Raw genomic sequence first — 20,498 nt, 5'->3', positions numbered from 1 at the left:
GGGGGGGGGGGGCGGGGGGTTCCACCTGGGCCGAGGAAGTGGCAGGACGAGGCTGCCGTGGGGACCGCAGGATCTGTCACACCCCCAGGACCTCTGCAGTGAGAAGCTGGAGAATCTTGATGGAATTTGTCACAGGCAGCTCTGCAGAGTGGGGAGCAGCTATGGCTGAATGAACTCCACCTTCTTTGGACATAAAGCGAGGTGGGGGTTAGGGGGCTGAGAGCCCACCCTGAGATAGACTACACTAGATGCAAGGGCAGCAGGGAGAAAGTTGGTTGTGTGTGGACCAAACGGCCATCATCTTATCATCTGTGCAAAGGCCCGAGGACAGAGACACAGCAGCGGCCTCACAGGCCTCCCCTTGCAGAGTTCCTGCCCACCATCCGCTGAGAACAGAGCAGTCAGTGACCTGTCCGTCTCATATTATTAGGAGCTGACAGTGGCCCCTGGAGGCGTCCTGCTGCCTTTCCCCTTGGGCCTCGAGAAGCAGGCAGCCTTCCCCAGCACAGACCCCTGAGGCAGGGCCAGGTCCGCAGGCAGTCCCCCCACCCCCCTTCCTGCTTGGGACTGAATGTTTGTGTCCCTCCTCCCTTTCCCAGTTCCTATGTTGAAACCCCACATCCAATATGATGGCATTTGGGGGTGAAGCCTTTGGGGAGGTGACTGAGTCATGGGGTGGAGCCCTCCCGAATGGGATTAGTGCCCTTAGGAGAGAAGCCCCAGCGAGCTCCCTAGGGCCATGTGAGGATGCAGCGGGAGGACAGCTATGAATCAGATCTGCCAGGCTTTGACCTGGGACTTCCCAGCCTCCAACACTGTGAGAAATCAATTTCTGTAGATTGTAAGCACCCCAAACGGACCACACCACCTTCCCAAAGCCAGAGCCTGAGAGGTCTGCCCCGGAGTGGGCAGCGGGCGTCTGCCAAGGCCTCTCCAGGGTCCTAAAGAGAGATCATAGGGGCAAGAAGGAGCAGGGGCTGTTCTGGTCATTGCTGGGCCTCAGGACTGACGTCCCGACAGACTGACAGAAAGCCGAGTTCCTCGAGGCCTGGGGCTGCTCCTTCGGAGCCACAACGAGGACCTGAGAGAGAGGCCTACGCGGTCCACGTTCCCGCTTCGGAGGCTCACAGGGAGCTCAGCGCTGGGGCGCCGAGGCTGACCGTGACCCTCAGCAGGACCTTCCCGGCATCAGTGACGATGTAACCGTAAGCACTCACGTGTTCGGAGCCCTCGCTGTTCCGCCAGTGTCTCGTGTGTGTCTACTCCGTGAACCCCAACAAGCCCATATGAGGACAGCGAGGCCCAGAGCAGTGGAGCGACCCGCCCCAGGACACACTGCTGGAAACCCATGGGTAGGATGGTGGGAGGGCACACGGAGCAGGACAGAGAGTTGAAGGCGAAGGATCCAGGACAGCTGTCTGCTCAGGAGAGAGACTGTGAGCACGAGACTAAGCTTTGCCTCGGTTTCCTTGTGCGTGACGTGAACAGAGCAATGCTTCCCTCTTTCACAGCACAGACTTCGAGGAGAGTCAGGTGGGTTAGTGTATATGAAACTTCCTGAAAACCGCACCTCTAACAGAGCAATGCGGTGTGTTATAATACTGGCCATTTTAACAAAGTAAAGCATTCCGAAGCCAGCGTGACTACGGCGTCGAGCATCTGAGCTCTGCAACCAAGTGTGGAATGTCAGCAAACATGAGCAATAAAAATGGCTCTTTTTTCTGGAATCTAAAACTCACCCATCGTCCACACTGAATTTAGGGTTTGCCTGGGGATGCTTACAACTTAGAATTGCTTTGGAAAAGATTCTGTACCTGTGTTAATTAAATTATTCATGGGCCATGTATTAGACACAACGTCCGGGTTGGGTGAGTGAGCCCATGGGTGGTAGGACACACGAGAACCGTAACAGGGACACCATCGGACTGGCTTGTAAAGCGTTTTGTCTTTCACGGTAAAACTCTTCGGGGAAGCCACCTGCTCAGCGCATTAATGAGTGGAGTCTATGCTATGTGCTGTGTCTGGGGGACACTATCGGGGCCCGAGTGAGCGCCATGGCGTCCCACGCTCACACGCAGCGTGGAGGAAACTAACAGGAGCTATAAGCACCTTGCCCAGGTTCAGCTACCCCGTTACACCCCGTTTTGTATATAAATCTTAGGAAATGCTGGAAATGTGTCTGGAAGATGCAGCTGTCGGAAGCCAACATGCAGGCAAAGTAGGTCACTGTATACCTATAATCTGGGTTATGTGCCTACTAGAAGCTTCCATCGCACCAACTCATTGCACATGAATTGCACCAGATGGTGCAGCTGAATCTTCCAGTAGACATCTGTTCTTACTGGGACTGGCTCCAGGAGCTCTGGTCCAGGAATCTTGGCACTCTGGGCCCCCAAGAAGCCTCCAAATTATAGTCGTAGCGGTATGGCCATAATTCTCCACCTGTGTGTGTGTGCCCCTCACAATGTGAATTTGCAGCTCCTCCACTAAGAGGTGGGGTCTCCTCCCACCCCTCAGACCGGAGCCAACAGAACGCAGCAGAAGCAATGCGCTCTCAGTTCGGAGCCTACGTCTCCAGAGGCTTGGATACTTGGATCGTGCCCTTGCCGTGCGAGCAAGCCCGAGACAGCCTGCGGGTTGATGATAGACAGCGTGGATTCTAGAGCAGCTTAAAGCCAGGCTGTCCCCAAACACGTGACGGCATCCAGCCAAGACTGCCGATCATACGTGAGCCCAGCTAGAAAGAGAAGAATGCTCGGCCGGCCCGTAGATTCATGAGGAATGATAAACGCTCGCTGGTTTAAGCCACTCAATTCTAGGGTGGCTAGTAATGGAGAAGGGCTCTCCTTAGCCTCTCTTCCCTTGCACTCCACTCAACTGATCTGGGCCAGCGGCTGCCTCTCTCCTACCACTTGCCCTAGAACCCTGCCTAACTCCAACCCAGCTCCTTGACCCACCCCCCCCAGAAGCCCAGGCAGGAGTGGTGGGGTGTCTCATGGACCACGGACGCCACCGCCTCGAAGCAGGTGTTCCTAAAACTCCCCCTTCTGCCTTCCGTCTCCCGGCTTCTATCAGCCATCGCTGACTGGCTTCCTCTTCCTTCTCTCCAAGGACAGGGTTTTATTGAGAGCCCAGCACAGTGGTCCCGCCCAATGTCTGACAGCAATAATGCAAAAGGACTGAGCTGCTCCATGGAGCTCCAACTGGTTTCCAGAAGTCGTAGGGATGGAGGAAGGGACACATCAGAGCACTCTGGGAGACACCCCGGCTCACAGGCCCTCTCGAACAGCCAGCGCTTCTGGAAACCAATCAACATCGCCTGAGCCTGAGGGGACGGGAAGGGTGACACCCACCTGAGAAGCATCTTGTGGAAAAACAGCATCAAAGGCGAACATCTTAGGAGGAACTTGGTTGCCTCTCTTTTGGAAGACGTTTTGACCTCCACATGTCAGGGGGTCATACAGGGTGATCTGCTTCTTCCGTGGGTCTACCTTTAAGAAGGAGCTGGATTCTGAGGTATCGCGAGCCAGTGTAGAACAGATGCGCAGCATGACTTTCACCTGCCAAGAAACAAAGGCAGGAGCAGACATGGAGTGAGAGGACTGGATACTTCCGGAAGGGGCCGCCTCGTGAGCTCCGGAGACGTAAGCGTACATGGGGGCAGGGAACCTTCTGGCAAATCATGATGACCCTCGATGGGCCGAGGGAAAACTGACTTATTTATAGCTACCAGGTGGAATATTTGATACGTCCATTGCTTCATTGTGGAAACAGCTCATCGTGTTGTCTTCTTATTGATACAAATTGAAAACCATACATACGCTGGTAGCCCGGTTACAGAGATGAAAAGGGCATCTGGACGGCTGAGGTCTCAGGGCTGAAGGAGTTCCCCTGAAGGGAACTCCTCTCAGATCAATAACCCACGGACATAAAAGTTAGCCCCGTAATTTACTCCTGGCTTCTGCTCATCAGGACTCTTGGAGACAAAAACCCACAGTGATTAGTGTCATCATTAAAGGCTGGTCAGATGGCCCCTTTTTAATGGCCAGCATTCGAAACGTGTTCCAAGGAGCAATGGTGATAAAAGATTTGTTTGAAATGTGTTATTTGGGATCCCATTACGTGAGTGCATAGAAGTTGTCATTTCAGGGAACGAAAGCGCGTCTCGGCGGGAAACAGGAGCAGCGTCCTTAAGCCGCCTCCCGAGTCATCGACCGCGGAGCAGACAGGACGGTGACCACCCACTCCACCCCTGCAGCCACACGAGCACTCACAGAAAGAGACTGCCTGCCCCAGAGCCCTGCGGTGAGCAGAAGTCAGGCTGAAGCCACACACGGCCCTGCGGGCGCAAGGCCTGGGGAACCCGACGGCGTTGGCTCCCTTCCCCGCGCTTGTCCCTGTGTGGCTGGTTCAGTCCAAATGTGTCGAGCACCTGCCGTGTGCCAGGCCCTGGGTGAAGGAGGCACTGGGGATGCGAAGGCTGGCGATACATAGCGGCACACAGACAGACAGACAGACGGAGACAGGTGATTTTTGTAATACCACGTGGCGAATCCTGCAGGAACATATAGGTTCTTTCTAAGCTCCTCTCTGTGTCTCGCCTTCCTCCTCGGATCAATTGTCAGGTCTGATGAAATGTCAGTCGTGTGGTTTTGGGGAGAGGGGGTTGTGAATTTTTAGATGAAATATTCGAACGGGCAGAAATGCTCAGAGAATCCCCGGTCCTGTGCAGCATGGAGGGAAGGCATCTTTCTGCTTGTCTTTTCCCTGTCTTTTCCCTGGATCTAGGGGCCCGGTGTCATGGTGGGAGGAGCCCACGCTTGGGATGAGGTCGACCTTTTGGGATTCAAGTGCTGGTTCTCCCACCGGGAGGTCATGTGATGATTCCTGCATGTCCGGGGGGTCTATTTTGTGCCGGGGCTGTAGAGGAGAGAACAGGTGCTCTAGAACTTGCCCCCGCCCATCCCTGAAAGTGTAGGTGGTAAGACTGGGCTCTGACCCCACCTCTGTCTGATGCCAAAGCCCATACGTTTTCCATCATGGCAACCGCTGTCTCACCTACGTGGTCCAGCCTCTCAGAGCCTCAGTGTTCTCGCCTGTGTAATGGGGACAATGAGGCCTATCTCATGGGACTGTGGGGAGAATGAAATGAGTTGACATGTGAAGAACTGGGCCCAGGGTGGGTGCTCGATTCCTTCTTCTCCTTCTCTTCCTCCCTCCCCCATACTCGCCTCCCTGTGAATGGTGACAATCTCGCATTCTCTCATTACAGTGTTAACGGTGAGGTTTTAGAACCCCTGCCCTGGCGCTGGGTACCACGAGTCACAAACAGGATGCCACGGGGGTCACTGCGGACAGTGCGTGGTATTAGGCGCTGGTCCTCACAGGCTCCTGTCAGAACAGTCACCGCGTATATGACAATAAATTGCCCCATCTGTCTACCTTCCATTCAGGCCATTTTCCCGTTCACGTGAATGTTTCTGATCTTATTTCGGTTCCATTCACTCCTACAGCTCTGCCCCAGTTAACGCGGCAGGTGTGCTGAGGGCACGGGCACGTATTCCGAGCACGACTTTCGGTCGGTGTCTGGGGGCCTCTGGGCTTTCTGCAAGCCAATCCCCTCGCCCGGCCTCTGAGCGTACAAGTCAGGGACGAGGCGGCACCAGGCAGAACTGATGGGAGTCACATGGCCCGCTGCTTTTCTATTTCACAATTTCACATGCAATTTCGGGGTAACTAGAGGTGCTGAATATAAAATATGAGCTAAGCCAGGCAAGGGCCTGCGAGGAGAAGCAGGAGAGCGGAGGCTGAATTAGGGAGTCATTCGCCCAGGTGGGGGGGGATTGCTCCCGCATCCTGATGAAGTTCCAGGCCTGCACTTGCATTCGAAGACCCTGGCCGCTGGTCTGGCCAAGTAGATACACGGCCCTTTCAACACCCAGGGTGGGGAAACGCTACCCTCCTTCTTTCCTTTGCAATTCATTTCAATAAATGGATATGTATTTTTTCCCCTTAAAGGAAGGAAATTGGGTTTTTCTGCTTGACTTCCTTGGTGTCATTATCCCTTCTGTCCAGCACTCCACTCCCTGCTTAATCCTCTGTAATTAAAGTGCTTCGCCAATACCACTCGTGAGCAAGACCGTCCCCCGGCCTTCCTGCCAGGAGTTCTCGTTTTGGGGGCCGATCTGGTGGGTTCCTGGCAGCACCTGCTTTAGCCCTTCCTCCCTCCGGCAGCTCTGGGGAGCGGAGAGGGTCCCTGAGCTGGCAACGGAAATGAGTCAAGGTGAAGTCAGATGGACCTAACAAGAAACACCAGGTGGTATCATATTTGTCTTCATCCCAGCGCATCAGAGTGATCTTTAAACCTTCCCTATCTATTCTTCGGTTCCTAACACACGTCTGGAAATGGTTCAAGGCAAATCAGAAGCCAATGTCATAGGCTCTTCAAAATCCACCCAAATTTTGTGTTTACAGAGGAGTTTCTTGTATCTTATCTCCATTCGACTCCCTGCAACAGCTTTCTTAGGGAAATGTTAATATGATTATTACTACCATCGTCCTTACTTTACAACCAAGGAGGCTTAGGTAACTCGGTGCTGGGCATTTATGTGACTTGTCCAAAGCCAGCTGCCCGCTGAGCATCCTGGGTTGGAGGGAGCCAGAGACGGAACCATTCCTCCCACCAAACCCAGCAGGGCTTGAAACCCGTTCAGCCTGGCTGGGCCACTGGGCGGCTGGCTTCTCAGAGGTGCCAGTGGGTGAGCGTATGTGGTACCAGACAGCAAATAATGAGCAGTGATGCCATCAGACAGGCTTGGGGGGGGGGCAGATTTACATTATTAAAAGCCAGGCTGGGAAAGGTGACAAGTGGTGGCACAAGAAAGCTTAAGCGTGAGACCAGAAAATGGAGCCCAGTAATGAGATGTGCTCACTAAGGAAGTGCTTGGGGAATGCAGGAGGAGGAGGGAAGGTCCCCCAAGCTCCTGCCTGGTGCACCTGTCAGCCGCAGCCTGCGAGCCCAGCAGGGAACGCAGCCTGGAGGGGGTCTGCAGGCAAGGATCCCTCCCCAGAGAGGCGAGAGGCACGCTGCTCCGGGCCAGGCAGCCTCTGGGAGTGAGGTCCCTCACACCAATTAGCAGGCTGGGGCAACATTGGCCAGGCTGGAAGGACGGAGACAGACCTATTTCAGGGCTGTACTGGCAGCAGGGACTGAACTCTGGCAGTGTACGCAGAAGAGGCCCCATCTCTTAGCGCGGTGTATCTGGGAACGTATTTCAGATGGATGAGCCGGTTTAAAAACACGTCCAAAGACACAGTCATTCTTGGGTCCAGAGTGACGTGGGATGTGGGGTTCGGAGGCGTCGTCGAAGATGAGCAGCTCTGAGGTTCAGGACACCCGCTGTCGGCATGTCCTCCCTACGACCTCATGGAGCGTAGCCTGGAGGCTGAGAGACAGGCTGCCCGGGTCTGAGCTCTGGCCATGCTGTTCATGGATGTGTATCCGTGTGCGAGTGACTTAACTTCCTGCGTGTTGCATCTAGAAACTCGTGCTAAGAACCGTACGCTCCCAGCAGGGCTATCATGATCGTAAAAAGAGCAGACGCCGATAGGACCCCTTACAACCGTGCCTGCTACGTAATGAGTGTTCAATAAATTCTAGCTGTTAGGACTTTATAATAACTATATTATGTGATAGTATATTAATATAAAATTTTAGTGTTTTACAAATTTATAAATTTAAAAATTACTATTGTGAAGGGTGTGAGTCTACTGGAAAGATCATGAACTTCAAAGTCAGACGCCAGCTCCTTCTAGCTGTGTGACCATGAACATAATATTTGAACACAGTTTTCTCACCAGTAAAGGGGAAATCCTTCCATTATCTGGAAGGATTTATGTGATTATTAGGCAGATAACCGTGCTATGCACTTGGCACAAAGTAGTCTCTAACGATTACCGTCACACTGAACCCACGGTCGTGGCAGTGCTGTGAGAGCTCACGCCCTCAGGAGCCTAGCACAAGGTCATGGTTCTCTGGCAATCCTTCCACCACCTTTGACCTAGGGCTTCCGGAGACCTAGTCACTAGATCCTTCCTGGTTTATGCCACACGCATGAGAGGCCTGGAGAGAGAAAGTGTCGTTCTGCCATGCAGACTTCGCCTGGACCCCCCAATTCTTACAGATCCAAGGCGAAGCTTGGGATTGCCAATTTCCACCCGCTCTTTCTTTCGCCTGAGTTTTGGTAAATCCTGGGTAAGTGACAACTGGAGATTTTTCTGAGAATCAGGTAGGAATACTGTTGTGGTTATTGTGGTTATTTTCTCTTTTGAAATACCCACTCAAGAGACAAAATTGACTTTTTGAGCAAAGCAGCCGTGGGCACTCCTTACATTAGAATTCTTTCCGACGCACTCAGTTTGGCATGTGGCACTATTGTTAATAAGGGCCCGCTTACCGCTAAAGCTCACTCATGTGTTACGACTGCAAAGCTAAATAGTAGATCTGTCGTTAAATAGCAAACGCCCGGGGAATGCTGCATCTGTGTCCGGCAGACGCAGGCCCCGTCTGTCACCAGGGAGGTGCTGTCTGGTTTGGAAAACAACAGGACCAAGGGAAAGTTGCTTTCCTTTTTCGCAGCCCACCTTCACATAAATACGGAAACCTCAGCGTGCTAACCTGACCCTGGATGTCGTGTCTTCTGCACCCCATCGTGGGGTTCTCCCTGCCCCGGGGGATTCACCACCCTACTGCTCCCAGCCTTTGACCTAGGTGCCTAACACCCGAAACTCTGAGAAGTCAAGTAACCCAGTCTAGTGACCATCTAGAAATACCAGCTCTAGACACACCACGGAATTCGGTAAGGCGCCATAAGAAACCACCTGGTTATCCAAAACGAGAAGACAGGAGCCGTGATCATGTAAAAATTAGGCACGTATCTTTCTGGCATTCATCACTGAAGACCCTCTTTTATAGAAAGCTGTCATCTAGGAAAACCGTCTATGCGGGATCCCAGGTTCTCAAGTATGTGCATCCCCCACAAGAAGATAATCTTGCTCCTCCTGGTAGGACCACGCACGGACGACACCCGAACGGTGTCTGGGGCTGCCAGCTTAGCCTGGCTTCTCAGAGCTTCCTGGGGACAGGTGTCAGGTGAGCCAGATTGTGAAGAACCCCCTCCATTCAGCAGTAAGGCCTCTCCCACCTATGCACTGCTTGCCTGCTGGTGGTAGAGAAGGGTCCTTCTCGGGCCTGCAGGAAGGTGGATCGAAGCTGGGTGGGGAGACCCCTCTTTAAAAAGCCGTGAAACACACACTCTGCAACTGGGCTCTTGTCCAGTCTGGAGCCCGGTAGCCCCAGTTTCAGGCAAGAGGAGAACAGGCATCGGAGGGAACTTTGGGGTCAAGAGGCTGAAATCTGGAACAGGCCTGGGTAAACTTTAGGAAATTGGGTAAATTACCTTGCATCGAAGCCTGACAAGTACTCCATGGATTGCCACCCTGCACAATGAAGATGGGGAGAAGAGAGGGCGTGGGAGCAGGAAGACATCGCGCCTGTCCCAAAGCCCCGGAGCCTTGGTAAGTTTTAGAAATTTTCATTCTCCTTCAATAAGAAAGAGTAATAGAGTTCTACGAAGCCAGGGCTAGCCACCATCGCCCCCAATCCTTCCCTGCCCATTCCTCCCTAGGAAGCATCGGTGCCATACACCACGTATGAAACACACCATGTGCTGGGAGCCCAGGCCAGGCTGGGAGGAAGAGGGACAAGGACGGGGTGGGAACAGGGAGGCACAGCCAGGTCTCCCTGCACAGCAGAGGGAGAGATCGGCACTGCCGTTTCCGATTACTTTCAAGTTGCAGGCTTGGGACGACAGCAACCATCTCTCGGTTTGGCTGCAGTGAACCCCAGGCTCACTGTTGCCACCGTGCTGGAAGGACTCACAGCACAGGATAAAGCTGGGGGTCAACATGGACAAGGCGCTCCTGCCCTCTCTGGCCCGAGGTGAGCCACTGACCGCCTCAACTCCCCCTACCCGCCCCGCTGCTTGGCAGAGAAGCCCTTGCCTGCAGCAGGACACAAATTCAAAGCAGGATGGTAAACTCGAATATTGAAGATTATTTGGAGGACATGATTTCTCTTTACCTTCTTTTTAAATTGTGTGCATAGAGAATGGGAGGGAGGTCAGGGAGGGAAGTGACGAGTAAATGTGGTATTTACCTAACTGCTTTCTGCTCCAGGGAGCATAGGGTCGGGATTGCAAAAGCAACACAACAAATGAAAGCATGTGCCCGTATGGCGACAATGGCAACAAAGACGGGGCTGTGGACGGGTCCGGGAGGCAGCATTCATTCCCTCTGGGGCAGGGGCTTTGGCAACCTTTAATGAAAGGCACCTGATCACTAAGGTGGACTCCAGCATTTGAGAACTTAAAAGGCTTCCGAGTACGTTCTATCTGGAGGAAACGTCAGAAGCATGTAACATGCGCCGGGCGGACAGTCTGCACCTGCAGCTTGCCAAACCATCAGAGCTGACCTTGCCAACATCCCACAGATACCTCATCAGGCCGTTTCATATCGTATGGAACCAGCTCTCCTCCGAGACCAGGATGCGGACAGAGGCTCCATCAGTCTCTGCAGAATGGACTCCGACGCCAGCTCTATGACTTTGATGTGTCCCCGTCACGGAGCTCTGTTCCTGGGACCCAGCTTACGGAGGGCTGTCTTAGCTTGCCTTCCAGGGGAACCTGCAAACTGCCCCTCTTTGTATTTAGAAAGAGCCTGAGCTGTTGTCCCCTCATCAGGTCAGGGTGTACGGTTCATCTGGTTTGGACGAAGAACCTTAGACGAGACGAAACTTGCCCAAGAGACACAGACTCATCAGAGCAAGGTCAGCATCTCCCCCAGCCTCCTGGCCACCCCAAAACCAGTCTGGTGCACTGACACCAGGTCGGGAAACAGGAGGAGGCCGCCATCAATCCCTCCCACCGTTCCTCCAGCATCTGCGGAGTAAGCGTCTCTTAGCCTGGGCCAGGTACCGTCCAGGACTCCAGGGTTACAAAGAACTCAAAAGCCAGTCATGTCTTCAAGGGGCTTCTGGTGTGTCAGGTGAGAAGACAAAAGAGAACAGAGCAGTACAACACAGCTCTGTTCTGAGGTACGATGCAGGCCCAAATGGGGCAGGGGGCACTTCCACCCAGGGAGCAGGGGGCACTTCCACCCAGGCAGCAGGGGCACTTCCACCCAGGGAGCAGGGGGCACTTCCACCCAGGCAGCAGGGGCACTTCCACCCAGGCAGCAGGGGCACTTCCACCCAGGGAGCAGGGGCACTTCCACCCAGGGAGCAGGGGGCACTTCCACCCAGGGAGCAGGGGCACTTCCACCCAGGGAGCAGGGGGCACTTCCACCCAGGGAGCAGGGGGCACTTCCACCCAGGGAGCAGGGGACAGCCAAAGTTTCATGCAGATGATTGTCAGCAAGGCTGGGAAGAGGAGCCGGTGTGAGCAGGGCACCCAAGGCAGGGCGTGGAGAGCACGGGGAGAGGGAGTGTGTGGGCAAATACGAGCAGTGAGGGGCTGACAAGCAGCTTCTCTGTGCCTCAGTTTCCTTCTCTGTAAAATGGAGACGGTGACAGTGCCTACGCCTCATGGGAGTTCTTACGAGGATGATGGAAGATGGCGTGTGGGAGATGGTGTGCTGAACACAGTGAGGGCTCGGGGAGCACTGTCTTAAAACGCTGACCACCGTCCAGGGTGGGCACGGCGGAGGAGGGCTAAGAAATTCAACTGGAAAAAACAGGTGGATATCAGATTGCAGACAGACTTCTTTTCCAGACTAAACCCTTCGCACTTAACCTGGACAAGAGGGAGCCACAGAAGGGCAGAGAGTGAGAAAATCGGGAGGTCCCCACTGCTCTGCGGTCAAGCTCCAGGGGCCACGATTTCTCCATCTGAAAACCCCACCAGCAGTCTTCCAGTTTGGGCTGCTGTGGAGTTAAGGGAGAAAATGCTCGTACAACTTGCACTTTCATAATCGCACAACACTCTAAAACGTGCTGAGGATTTTGTCAGTGAGTCTCCGGCGGGGACTGGGCAGTTAGGGGCCTGCTGTATACGTATGCACTTGGTGCTGGCAGCGGCCCTGCACCTTGACAAGAGGATAATGACTCCATCAACCCACAAATAAATACTTATGAAAATGCCAATGAGCAAGGCCCTCGCCTTACCTGGGGAAGTACAGAATGCCAAAACACGTGCATTCAAGGAGAGCGCCAAAGACAGATGTGTTCCGGAACGCTCAAGAAGAGGGAGCGCTGTTCTACAGGAGTGTACCTGAATCCACGGGATGTCGGCTGCTCTGTTCCAGCCCCAGGAACAGGCCGTGTCAGGGTAGCCGGGGGGCTGCCCGGGGCAGAAACATCTCTTGGCTCCACAGCGGAGGAGAAAGGGCAGCGCTGGCCCCTCCGGCCTCAGGATCACCAGTCCGCTCACCCACTGGGCACTGTTCTTCCCCGCGTCTGGGTCAGACTCCGACTCGGTGACGAGGTGTCTGACGCGTGAGGGAAACAGCACAGATCCTGGACTTCGTGAACTTTTATGAGGCAACTGGCCACTTGCTGTAGTGTCTCCAGGCACATTTTTGTTGAAGTGGCAACAGTCAAGCACACGTTCCCAGGAGCTGACTTCACATTGGCACCCGAAGGGAAGCACGTGTTGTCTTACTCGAGAGCAGCCAACTACTCACATTGAAACGACTGGTTTAGACACAGATTGGTGGGGGGGCCCTCCCAGAGTTGCTGACTCAGTAGGTCTGGGGTGGGGCCCGAGAATCTGCATTTCCAACAAGCACCTGCTGATTTTGTCGCGGTGGGCATCCCGCTTGAAGAACTACCGTCCAGTAGGTACGTCGCTTCACCCTCACGGAGACTTTCCCTCAGATTCCATCGGGGTCCAACACAGCAGGCGTGGAAGTTACAGTCTGGGGAAGTGCAAGTCTTACTAGAACATTTTGGTGCTGTCAAAATGGAAGTGGCTTCTGACTCCGCTCCGTGGTCAACTCGAGGAAACCTCTTGAGCTCTGAAGTGCGTGTCGACCTTAGCAAGGATAGCTAGGTAAAAGGGCTCTTCTTCTGAAAGTAGCCCAAATCGTGGATCTCCTCTTCTTTGGTTCTGCAGCTCTTCCGCCCCCCCCCCCCCGCTTTCATTACTCCTAAGGAGGCATAAACTTCCCACAACAGAATCCAAACCAACCCTTCCTTTAGGTTCTTTTCTGTTTCTCTTTCTTCAAAGAAATGATTATTTAGGATCATATAGAAATTCTAATTCTTAGGAAATCAGCATGAAAGGAAATCAACAATTGTTCCAAGACCATTGCTCCTCCTAGGGAATGCCGTCCCAGCTTGGCAACACTATGCGCGTGCGTGTGCATGCGTGTGCGTGCGTGTGAATGCACACGTGTGTGTGCGTGTGCATGCGTGTGTATGTGTGTATGCACATGTGTGTGCATGTGTATGTGTGCGTGTGTGCATGTGTATGTGTGCGTGTGTGCATGTGTATGTGTGCGTGTACATGAGTGTGCATGCGTATGTGTGTGTGCGTGTGCATGTGTATGTGTGTGCATGAGTGTGCATGCATGCAAGTGTGAGCACATTTGAGAATAACGTTTAACACCTGCATTTACAACTTCTAGAATCAATAAGCATTTATGGTTACTGAGTAGAATGGTCAATATGAATAGAAAGGTCAATATTTATTTCGTGTGGAAAATAGTTATTAAAATTCAAAAACTTTGGTCATTTCACCAGGGAAGGATCCTCTGCTCCTAGGTCACGGTTCATCCAGAACGATGTTTGAATTTGATGGAAGTATTTCAGAATAAACTGTCACTGAAAACACATCATACCCGCTGGGAAGGGCAGAGGAAATACTAACTTTGCTTTGTTGGGTGAAAACTCATAACCTTCCAGCCAGTGTTTCCAGCTTTGACGTTATCCCAAGTGGGAATGATGATGTAACCCAGATCCACCTTGAAGCCCAGTTAGGTACCAGAAGATCTTATTATGATACTGTCCACCTCTAACACAGTCCAGATGGCCGAGGGCCCTCTGGTAGCTTCAGGAGAGCTCTAGAGAACTCCACTCAGAAGGAACTGATTTAATAAACCCTCATGCATGATAAGAAACATTCATCTGCCAACATGGAGTAAATGAGACAATAATGAATCTCCCCCAGAAGCTGAATTTAAGGGTAAGGGTGTCTGGGTGGGACATGGTGGTGGCAGCTGAGACTCTTAGCCGGGGCTGCTGAGCCCGGGTGCTGGTACACAGTTACACGTGGCAGTAAGTCTCCAGGGGGAAAAAAACCCCAAAAAACTCCTTTTCAAATTTGGAAGATTCTGAGTACCTGCGAGGACAGCCTTCATCCTATTTATCCTTACATCCCCAGGGACACTGATCGTGCCTCTCACCCATTGGGAGCTCAATTCTGTGGGGCCAGGAAATTTTGAATCTGGGAGGTGTAAAGGAGAGATGCAAGCATCCAGAGATGGGCTCTTCACTGGGACGGTTCTGGATGAGGGCACAAAAGGAAACGCAAGGAAGATACGAAAGAAGAGAAAGAGTGCTCCAGAAATAATCATGACAAATGAGGCCAGGGGTTGGAAATGTCTTCAAAGCAACCCATCCCGACTGTAAACTTTTGCTGCTTGTATTTTTAGGGGGTAGACAGGAGGTGGTAGTTGTGCTGACTGCTGGGTGGGGGCTGTGTCTGCATTTATGAAACAGATACAAGTAAATATACTCTGACCGCTGGTTTTTCTGAGGGACGGAGCGGCTGTGTGTGGGTTTCTGGGGAATGGGCAGTAGAAAATCCTGTCGACCCTTAAGCTCAATGTCAGCTCTTGCCTGTGGCTCCGATTCACTAGGCATCTCTGGAGGGCTCGCCTCTGCTCTGCGCCAGCCTCCCAGCTACCTACACGGTAGGCCTTTCTTATCATGGGATTGAAATGGCCTCCCCGAGGTCTCCGAGGGGGTAAGGAGCAGACGCGGGACTCAAACTCAGCTCTGGCTGTAGGTCCTGTATCTTCTATCCCAACTGCCTGCCGGGGAGAAAAGGCACAAGGGCAAACGCAAACCCTTTAGATCAAGCCCCACCTATTGCGTATAAATCGTACACAAACAGACTCCACACGGACTGTATTTACGGTTGCCTTGGCAAGTTTTATGGAATTCCAAGTCATTTCCTGCTGGTGTTGCTGCGGTTCGGCATGCTGAAACGAATTTCCACACTTCAAGAAAGCACAGGCTATGATTAAGTATATTAAGGGACTTTTAAAACTTAGATTAATGGCCTGATAGGTTGTAAAACAACTCAAAATTGTATAAATTTGTATTCGGGGATTCTCTAAAATTGTAACTTATTGACTCTATAGATTGTAACAAGTCCTTTGAACTGTTCCGCTCTACGATTCAAATCTTTGCCGTGTAGTTTACTGACAGGTTGATAGGTACAATGACCCCGTTGGTGGGCACACATTAAATTCACAGCTTGTGTAGTCTTCCCTACGAGGACCTGCTGGTCCCTCAGCTGACATGCAGGCAGACCCCTAGGACTGAACCCCCAGCCAGCCATCTTGCCAATAGAAGCCATTCACTGAATGTAGGCAAAGGCAAGAGAATGGATGGTTCTAAGAAAACCTACCCCGTTCTTTAACACACACACGTTTGTCTGTCTGTCTGTCTATCTATCTTCTACAGTAGAAGATAGATTCTTCATTATAATGCTCACAAGGGTATTTGCAACAAAACCCAGTGCTATTCTGACCAAGGGCAAAGTCTCATCAGTAGCTCTTGATTCAAACTTGGGGAAAACCTCAGGGTTGACAGTGTGGTGAATACCCCTCCAGGCAGCAGCAACTCTTGTAGGCCTCTTGGGTTTCGACAACGTCTCTGAAGAAACGCTGTTCCGAACGTGAGTCCCTCCAGGGGACCAGAAAGGTTGCCATCCAGGGGATGGGCAGTGTGAGATGCGCCTGCATATGGAAGCTTCATTTTAGGGAGCTGGCTGGCGAGGGGCCAAAGCTATCGCTGTCTCCCACACAGCCAGACTTCGGCCAGGCAGGGGCCGCTGAGAAAAATGGTCTATGCCTCGGAAAATGGCTGCAATGAGCCCAGGGTAAAACCTCGCCCTGGGTCTGTGTTAGTGTAATGGCAGCAAACATCACACTGCTGGCAGCAAAAAGAGATGTTTGGAAATAGCCTTTATTCGTTCTGCCCACGATGACAGTATTGGCAGCACGAGGAATGAGGCCAGCACACAGAATGGAAAATGACAGGCAAGGCAGGGGGCGGGAGGGGGAAGCCGCATCCATCCAAGGACGGAGTTAGGGGGTGCGGGAGCGGAGGCCAGGGTGCCTCCTCGGTTCAGGAAGTGAGGGAGGCTATTTAGCAAGAATCATTCTGATCCATGCTGGGCCAGTTTTCCTCTGTGCCCTCCAGATGCACTCCCACCCTTCCCCCATCCTGCCGGTGCCCAGGGAGGCCGGCCTGTCTGGACCCCCAGAGGGAGGCAGGTAAGTCTGGAGGCCTCTCCGTGTCTGCCGTGCTCTGGCTCTGAAACCTTCCTCCTCCCTGGACCCTTCAGACCCAGGGGTACTGGCGCCCCGCTCCTGCCAGCCCTGCCTACTGCCCCGGTCCTTCTAGTTTTCTCCCCCCAACGGATATTTTTGTCAACATCCCTTTACCAAACTCTTCACAAAATGCCCAGTTTGAGTGTGACACCTCTTTTTCCCGCCAGGACCTGCTTTGCCCTGTTCCTTTCCCTCGGGTTGCTGGCAGCAGCTGCTCTCAGGGGAGGGGAGGACAGAGGAGTCTCTAGTTTTGACACCCCACTGGCAAAGGGGAAAATCCACCTTGTGGAGTGGGAAGAGGCCGCTCCCTCTCACCCCAGGGTGGGCATGCTGACGTTTTGGCCTGTCATCATGAGAGGACATTCTTCAGTAAAAGTCTGAGCGCTTCCCACTGGCACAGCAGCTGGAATAATGTAGACATAGCCCTGGAGGAACGTGGCCCATGGGTGAGCGCCTGACCTCACGCACACCGGTCACTCACCGAGGAGAACGAGACACCACTTCCTTCCTCAAAGAGGGAAATGTTCTGAAAGCCACACTGGTACTCATGAAAGTTGAGGCTTCTTTTATTTGATGTGCATTTTTTTTTTCCCTCTAGGAAACTTCAAATGTAGAGATAAACGTGAATTTGTCATTGTGCAAGATTTCTAGAATGTTCTCTGTTTCATGGAATATGGAGCATTATGGTCCGCATGCGAAAGGCAGTGAGGTGTGGCTCACAGATTCAGTCTCATTTGTTTTTCCCTCTGGATTACGACCAGGTGGCTGGGAAGGTATAACACAGAAACACAGAGACTACCCCACTCTTCATTCAAAGAATAAAAAAAGAAATAGGATAAGGAAAGTTTCGAAAGGACTTTTCTCTAAAGCAATGATTTATTAGAATAAAACCCCAATTTCTACTAGCATAACCAGAACCTATTTTCCCTTGGTTCATTAACTCAGTTCCTGGAGCCTATTTAATTCCACGAAAGTAACTTCATGCAAAATTTCTGTTTCAATTTCAGGATTTCTGGCATCATTTAAACAAAAGACTCAGAAAGCCGAGGGAAATTTTTGCTTTGCCTGGAGGCACAGCCACCTAATGAAATCCTGTGTTTAGAGGAAAGTCACCTCAGACCAGCCCCATGGAGCCTTGGAGCCGATGGCAGGGCGCCAATAAACAAATCTTAGAATGGTTTCCGTCCAGAGCCCAGACAGTGGAACGTTCTTACTTTACACAGTGGAAACCCAGGTTCATTCCAGTCCCAGACACCAGGCTCAGCATGAAAACTCCTGACCTCTCACCCATGAGATCCCCAGTACTTAGGTCTGCCCTCCCGCATCAGAACATCGCAGTACCCCGGGGTACTCATTACCGGCCACAATCTGTGTGCTCCAAGCCCGTGGCCAGGAGTGAAAAGTGACAGAGGTGTGAAGGAACAGACAGACCGAGCCCTGTACAAACTGGAGGCTTGTTACACTTACGAAAAAGTGCCAGAGAAACTGTGAATCGGGGAAGGAGAAGGGCCCGCTGCCGTCCACCTGCGGCTGAGGAGTCGTGCTCTGTCTGCGTGCGGCTGGAACCTCTGCCGTGGGGCTAGTCCGGGTTCTGGGCGTGGGGATGGGCATGGAGAAACACGCCTCTGCCCCCTGGATGCCTCGCTAAGTCTGCTCACTCTGGACAGAGATCTTAGGAGTTTCTAGGACACGTCGTCTGGTGAAGGTCATGCATGGAAGTTGAGTCGACGGACGGATCTCTGGTCGGGTTCTACTGGGTAGAGTGAATGCATCTGCCCAGAGTCCCACAGAGCTCTCCCTTGCTCTGGGTTCCTTGGCCGCCTTTCCCCTCTCCCTCCCTCGAGAGCTCTGGAGGTGGTCTTGACCATTCCTTTGAGCTCTGGTCAGGTGGAGAGCTCAATTTGCGTGCCCAGCTGGAAAGGGTGGATCTGAGACTCTGGACATCTGGGTTCTGTTCTGACCTTGTCACACGCTAGCTGTGCGTCCAGTCCTAGACCATCGGTTCTCAACCAGGGAACACTGGCAATGTCTGAAGACCCTGCACTTGGGGGATGCTATTGGCATCTAAAGGACGGAAGCCAGGAATGTTGCTCAACACCGTACGATGCATCGGCCAACCTCCCTCCCCCACACAGAATTATTTGGCCCAAAAGGTCAAATTAGTGCTGCTCTTGAGAAACCCTGCTCTAGATTTCCGGTTTTATCATCTGTATAAGGAGAGGTTTGGATTAGGTCATTAAAAATAATACATTTTTGGAGACCAAAACTCTAAAATGTAGCTGAAGTATTTGGGGAAGTATGTAATTTTAGATGACAGTTAGATACGAATCACATCACCAATGATGTTGAGAAGCAAAAATTAATCGCCCAACGTGTACAACTGTAAATACAGTGGCTCGCATCAGTTCTACTAAGGGCATGTGTCCTGGGGCTAAGGCAGTCCCTTATGCTATAAAGAGGTGAGAAGCTGCACTGTGTCAACTACGTACCCAACAAGGCATTCATTTAGAGGGCAGAAAAAAAATCCCCAACTTTCAAATCCCAGGCTTCCACTCAGGAGCGTCTGGTGGGAAGTGATACGTACAAACTCCTCTTTGTCTAAACAACATGCCACACAGAGAAAGGCCAGAGGCAGTTCACGTGGAAATGGGGTTTTTAGACGAGCTGCCATACCCCCTTTCCCAAGCCCCAAAGGAGTGCTAGCTATACAATCCATGTAACAAGGCAGGAAAAGCCTGGAAGGCTCCAGAAAAGCCTCTTTGATGCCCAGACCCTCAGAAAAGTCCCTGAATCCTCACAAAGATAAGTGACAGCAAACACAGTCCTCGGGTGTGGGGGGGAGCTAGGGGAAAAGGGGAAAGTCTTACAGCAGGGCGCCCCAGCACAGTGACCCCGCACGCACGGATGGGTGTGGCCAGGACACAGAAGTGAATCCCGCTAACTCCAGGCCTGTCTCCAGGGACCATCTAGATTACCTGGAAACGCCCACCTGGCCTCCCCAGGGATGACCTGTGCTTGCAGTTGTCAATTTTCAGAATTCATTCTCTAATTTTCGGATTGGGGGAAAGTGGGGCACATGAGAGTCACATGGACTTCTCCAAGGTCAGGGCTCCAGCGAGGGGACCGCAACGCTGAGGCCCTGCTGTGGGCACAGGCTGGACGGGCAAGGGCTTCTCCCTCACCTGGCGGGATGGTCCCTGCCTCCTGGGCCCCTGCCGTGGTCTGGAGGACGCGCAGGCAGGGGTGATCGTGAGCTCTGCAGACAGTGCTGGGACCCGAGCTGTGTGTGAGGGGCCAAGCACGGGGAAGCGGCACAAGATCGGTCAGGCCACAGACCCCCCCACTGATGGTCGCCTCATTTTCCTAATCCGACAAAAGTCATCCAGGGAAAATGTCACAGAAAAAGAAAATGGATAGAGAAGTTGGCCTCTGTCAATGACCGGTTTCCTCCTAGGAGCATTGATTAAATTATTGTATTGACAGTGCTAAAAGGTTATGGATCTTTTATTTTATATTTTATTTATTTATTTGAGAGAGAACACAAGCAGGAAGGGTAGAGGCAGATCCCTATGTGGGGCTCGATCCCAGGACCCCGGATCATGACCTGAGCCGAAGGCAGACACTTAACCTACGGAGCCACCCAGGCGCCCCAATGTTACAGATTTTAAGTCGTCATTTCCCCACACCCTCACGTGACAAAGTCCCTGTGATCTGAACAGAACCACTCTCCGAGGGGACAGAGAATGCAGAACCTGATGCAGTCACCAACTCCAGGACCCTGACCTATCTGGGAGCCGGAGTGCNTGTCCAAAACCACATCCGTGAACAAAAGCTAACATCCACGGACCATCAACAGACTATTGCTTTTATTTTTATTT

General features: G+C 52.4%; 1 protein-coding gene across 1 annotated transcript in view; it reads right to left on the bottom strand.

Annotated features, from left to right (window-relative positions):
• KIF26B (kinesin family member 26B) overlaps window positions 1-20,498 on the bottom strand; it is a 415,089-nt gene that overhangs the window by 71,983 nt on the left and 322,608 nt on the right. Inside the window, exon 6 of the mRNA XM_040634490.1 lies at window positions 3,354-3,560. Coding sequence (XP_040490424.1) covers window positions 3,354-3,560 — 207 coding nt within the window. The remainder of the gene's footprint in view (window positions 1-3,353; window positions 3,561-20,498) is intronic.

This window comes from Ursus maritimus, unplaced genomic scaffold (assembly GCF_017311325.1).
Source record: "Ursus maritimus isolate PB19 unplaced genomic scaffold, ASM1731132v1 scaffold_2, whole genome shotgun sequence".
NCBI lineage: Eukaryota > Metazoa > Chordata > Mammalia > Carnivora > Ursidae > Ursus > Ursus maritimus.
Note: the sequence above shows the minus strand (reverse complement) of the source record. Positions and strands in the feature narration are given on the sequence as shown.